The following is a 5035-nucleotide window of genomic DNA, read 5'->3' as shown; positions in this document are numbered from 1 at the left end:
AGGACCCTGGCTGGCCCTGGGCATGCAGGATGGGGTAGCTTCAGGGGCTGCTCAGTCTGACATAGGCACCCACCTCCCTGCTCTGGGCTCCCCTGGTCAGACCCATGATCCTCAAAAGCAAACCCCCAAGTCCTCCTCTGCTCAGGAACCAGCCCTGGCTACTTAGAGTTCATCCCAGTAGACCCAATCCTGCAGCTTGAAACTAAAGCTTGGTGAGAAGAGCGTGGGGGTGGGGGTGGGACCGCAGGCCTTCAGCTCCCTTGTTTTACGTCTGCCTCAGTTTCTGCATCTGCGAAATGAGGCAGACAATGATCCCACACCTCAGGGGTTGCTGGGAACTGAGGTGTCCTGTTCTGGTGCAAAGGCTGCAGGGTGCAAAAGTGGGTGTGAGAAGGCTTCCTGGAGGCGGCAGCCCTGTGCCGTGGCTCCCATGCTGCACTTTGGGCCTAAATGCAGCCTAGGCAGGACTTGCCATCCTTGTGGTGCCTGCAGGAAGCCAAGCCCACTGCTGTCACCAGAGCCTTGGGATCACCGCACCCTACAGCATCCAGGGAGAAGATGGAGTAAGAGGAATCTGGTCCCCCGGGCCTTGCCGGCAGCCAGCCTGCATGAGCTGTGTGTAGACTGGACAAGCACTTAACCTCTGAGCCTCAGCAGTGTCCTCTGGCAAATGGCAATAACCACTGGGCAGCAGCCTCCTCCCCTGCTGTGCTGAGGAGCAGGCATGGGGGACGGGCAGGAGAGGCTGGCAAGACACACCCTGACACCCTTGGTGTTGTCATCTTAGGCCCTGTCTCCTCCAAACTATGCCCACTCCAGGCTGGATGGTACACACTCATGCACACTCGCAGACACCCACAAACGCAATACACACAGATACATGTGAACGTATTCATGCACACACGCTACACACATGCACATATATGCTGCACACATACTCAGACCCACACATGCACATACACTTAAGCACACACTCTTACACCCTTACACTCATGTACACTCATGCACACACACCCTGGCTCTGGCCTCCAGTGCTCCCTTGGCCTGGAGGACCCCTGCCCATCTTCCTACTCCCAGGATACTCTGTTCTCTCTTGCCTAGCCCAGCCCACCTCTTTCCCAGGCCCAGCTCCCTGCACACAACTACGCCAGCACTGGGGGCAGGTCTGATTCATCTGCCCCCCCACCCCAAAGCACCGGGGGCTGCTCCTGGCAGGCACGCATGGAAGGTGCTGGCTCAGTATTAACTGCTGCAAGCCAAGCCTTGGTGTCCTCATCGATGAAATGGAGGAGCTGCTCTCTGGTAGCATAGTGCCTAAGGCACTTGACTGCTAACCACAAGGCTGGCCGTTCAAACCCACCAGCCACTCCTCAGAAGGAGGTTGGGCAATCTACTTCCATAGTGATACTGCTTCGGCAACCCAAGGAGGGGTCACTATGAGTCAGGGCCGACTCAACGTCACATAACAGCAACAACAGCTCTCTGTCCTGGACTCATAGGCCCTGTGAGCTAGGAGAGGCAGGGAGGGGATGGCGCTCTCCACCTTGAGCCCAGGGCCAGCTCCCTTTACAGCACAGACCTTGACATCCCGGCCACCACCCATACCAGGTGCTGCCCTGGGGCAGCCCCTACCCAGTAAGGCTCCGCAGGGACTCAGGAGACTCATGAAAGCAAAGCCTGCATCTGCCTATCCCAGCCCATACACCCAGCCTCAATCTGCCCACCCCCCATCAAAACTCTCAGGGCATGGTTTGGGGGCACATGTTTATTGGGGCTCCAGATCCCACCAAGGGTGACACAGTCATTGCACACAGACCATAGGCTCAGCAAATTCCCCAGCATCTCAGGGCCTCACACTGCTCCCCTTTTAAATGGGACCCCCATGCCTGCTTTTACCCAGTGGCCTCTGGAACCACCATGTGAGGGGTTGTCTGGTGGGATGGGGCAGGGGCCACCTGGCAAGGTACCCTGTCCCTTCCTCTTCCTCGTCTTACCTGCAGTCCTGCTGTGAATCCCCTTTGGGGGTGTGGCACCGGCTTCCCCAGGCTGGCAGGAGACACAGTGGGAGACTGGGCAGCTTGAGTCAGGGTTCTGGGAGTCAGGTTCTGTCCTCTGCCCCGACAGCCTGCAGGAGGCAGCCAGTGCAGCAACACTTAAGTGCAGGAGGCAAAGTGGCCAGAGATGCAAAGCTCTTCCAGGCCAAGTGCTCTGCATGCCCGGGTCTGGACAAGGGCTCTACTCCCAGGCCGGCTCCCGCCGCCGCCCCCCTACCTGGCCCACTGCCCACGAAGCCCCCGCAGTGCACTGGCAACAACAGGGCTTAACCCGTGCAACTCCTACCAGGCCGAAGCCAACCTCTGGGCCCATCTTGCCCTTGATGGCGAGCAGCAGGTTGGCCCGCGCCATCGTGCAGGAGGGAGCTTTTGGCGTGCCCGCTGGCGGGGCGCGGGGGCGGCTCGGGGGGCGGCCATCTCGGCTGGTACCAATTTGGGTCTCACTCCCCGCGCCGCGCGGCTGTGGAACGACCAGGTGTGTGTGTCGCTGGGGGCTCCCAGCGCGGGACCACCGCCGGCCAGAACGCGCAGCCTCCGCCCCACAGAAGGTCTCTGAGGTGCTGCCTGCCTACCAGAAGTAACAGTAAGGACAGTGAACTGGGCAGGCGCAGTAACCGCCCCAGAGTCGCGGCGGTGACAGCTGGTACTGCTGGTAGCTTACCTCTGCCTGGTAGGGCTGCTGGGGGGTGGGGCTGGCGTGGGTCAGTGTGGAGGTCATGCACACTCAACCACTTGCCCAGGTCTCAGCCTTCCTGCATGTCCCGAGGACTTGGATCAAATGCTCAGAACGGCATGTGCAGAGCCAAGCCCACCTCCTGCCCAGCCCAGATGTCAGCCCAGGGTGAGCCAGCAGGCCCCAAGCCAGCTGGGACACTGCTGCATCTGTCCTCCTCTCGATGTCATTGGTATCTCTATGGATTGCTCACCACTTTCCCATTTCCTGTCCGGGCTCCAGACCCCTCCCTCCATCAAAACTGTCAGGGCACGATTTGGGGGCACATGTTTATTGGGGCTGTGGATTCCACCAGGGGTGAAGCAGTCATTGTGCACGGACCACTGTCTGCACTGACAAGGCACCAAGGAAGAGTCATGAATCACGTCATTTAGTACTTGAGGAAGTAGCCCAGATCTCTCCAGTTTGCAAACTGAGGCACAGAGGGAGGAAGCACAGAATCTGAGACAGGACCCCGATACAGGGAGAATTCAAACCCAGCATGACTGACTCAGAGCCAGGTCACTGACTGCCACAGGATGACTTTTTACCCTCCCTTCCATGTTACAAGTCCAGGAGAGATACTCACTGGGGTCACTCCTGGTTCTGCCCAGGACGCTCCAAGACTGCACCCATCTTAACCTCAGCAGCTGTCCAGACCACCAATGTCCTGCTGACCACCCCAAACCTGAACCCCACTGAGAGCGCTCACCCACTCACTGGACCACCTGTTTGTCCACCCTCTCCACACACTATGACCTAGTGAGCTGCCTGGGGCTTGGGCTACGGAAGATGCAGAAGGAAGGGGGCCTCAGAACAAACAAACAGAAACAAAAACCAAAACCCCAAGCTCATTGCCGTTGAGTCGAATCTGACTCATAGTGACCCCTCCTTGGTTCCCGAGGTGGTATCTCTACGGAAGTAGATTGCCCAGTCTTCCGAGTGGCTGGTGGGTTTGAACCTCCAGCCTTCTGGTTAGCAGTCAGATGCCTTAGGAACTATGCCAGTAGAGTTCCCAAGGGGCCCCAGTACCCTAGAAAGCAGCAACTTATCCCCCACCCCAAACTTATACCCCAGTAGTTCTTGGGGACCATACTTCACCATTGCAGGGCCTCCTGTCCTTGGCTGAACCATCCCTGCCCTTGTTGGTTTCAGGGTATGTCTGCAAAATGGGGCTGAGCCCCAGGCCTTGCCCCAGTGGGGGGGGCAGATGTGCCTTGGCACACAGGAATGGCCTCCCAGTCCTTAGTCCCCAGCCAAGGGGCTGAGCAGGCTGAGCCCCTTTGAGGAAGCTGAGGCACACACACACCCTGGGTGCCACATGCTCAGAGAATGACCCACCCACTGATGCTCCCAGTACCTGCCCAGCCTCCCTCCAGAGTTCTCTAGTGGCAACCTCCCTTCAAAGATTCCAGTTGGGGCAAACATGAAACACACCTCCTCTGCCCCCTATCTGCCCTATCCACCCTCGTCTGTTTGTCATGCTGTAGTGGTCTGGGTGTTGCTGTGATGGTGGAGGCTATGCCACCAGTATTTCAAATACTGGCAGGGTCACCTATGGGGCAGGTTTCAGCAGAGCTTCCAGACTAAGAGTAGGAAGAAAGGCCTGGCAATCTACTTCTGAAATTAGCCAATGAAAACCCTCTGGTTTCCTATGGAATACTGTCTGATATAGTGCTGAAAGGTGAGCTTGGAAGTCACTCAAAATATACAATGTCTGCAAGAGTGGACTGTTGGTAGGTGCCATCGAGTTGGTTGTGACTCATAGTAACCCTATGTAAAAGAGAACAAAACACTGCCCAGTCCTAGCCATGTTCACAATCATTGCTATGCTTGGGCCCATCGTCACAGCCACTGTGCCAAGTCATCTCATTGAGGTTCTTCCCCTTTTTCACTGAACCTCTACTTTACCAACCATCATATCCTTCTCCAGGACCTGGTCCCTTCTGACAACATGATCAAAGTACGTGAGATGAAGTCTGCCTATTCTCGCTTCTAAGGAGCATTCCAGCTGTACTTTGTCTAAAATAGATTTGTTCATTCTTCTACCAGTCCAGGGTACATTCAGTATTCTCTGTCAACACCAAAATTCAAATGCATCAATTCTTCTTTAGTCTTTCTTATTCATTGTCCAGCTCCCACATGCATATGAGACGATTGAAAATACCATGGCTTGGGTCAGGTGCACCTTCGTCTTCAAAGTGACACCTTTGCTCCTTAACACTTTAAAGAGGCTTTTTGCAGCAGATTTGCCCAGTGCAATATGTGA

General features: G+C 56.3%; 1 protein-coding gene across 1 annotated transcript in view; it reads left to right on the top strand.

The window, feature by feature from the left end:
* GALT (galactose-1-phosphate uridylyltransferase) overlaps positions 1-5035 on the top strand; it is a 44127-nt gene that overhangs the window by 9467 nt on the left and 29625 nt on the right. Inside the window, 1 exon segment of the mRNA XM_042782287.1 lies at positions 2167-2479. Within this exon segment, the coding sequence (XP_042638221.1) occupies positions 2167-2479 (313 nt within the window).

The sequence above is a fragment of the Orycteropus afer genome, unplaced genomic scaffold (genome assembly GCF_000298275.1).
Source record: "Orycteropus afer afer isolate SDZICR_OR568_19922 unplaced genomic scaffold, OryAfe1.0 scaffold00285, whole genome shotgun sequence".
NCBI classification, from domain to species: domain Eukaryota; kingdom Metazoa; phylum Chordata; class Mammalia; order Tubulidentata; family Orycteropodidae; genus Orycteropus; species Orycteropus afer.
The sequence above is the reverse complement of the archived record's forward strand: the minus strand, read 5'-3'. Positions and strand labels throughout refer to the sequence as shown.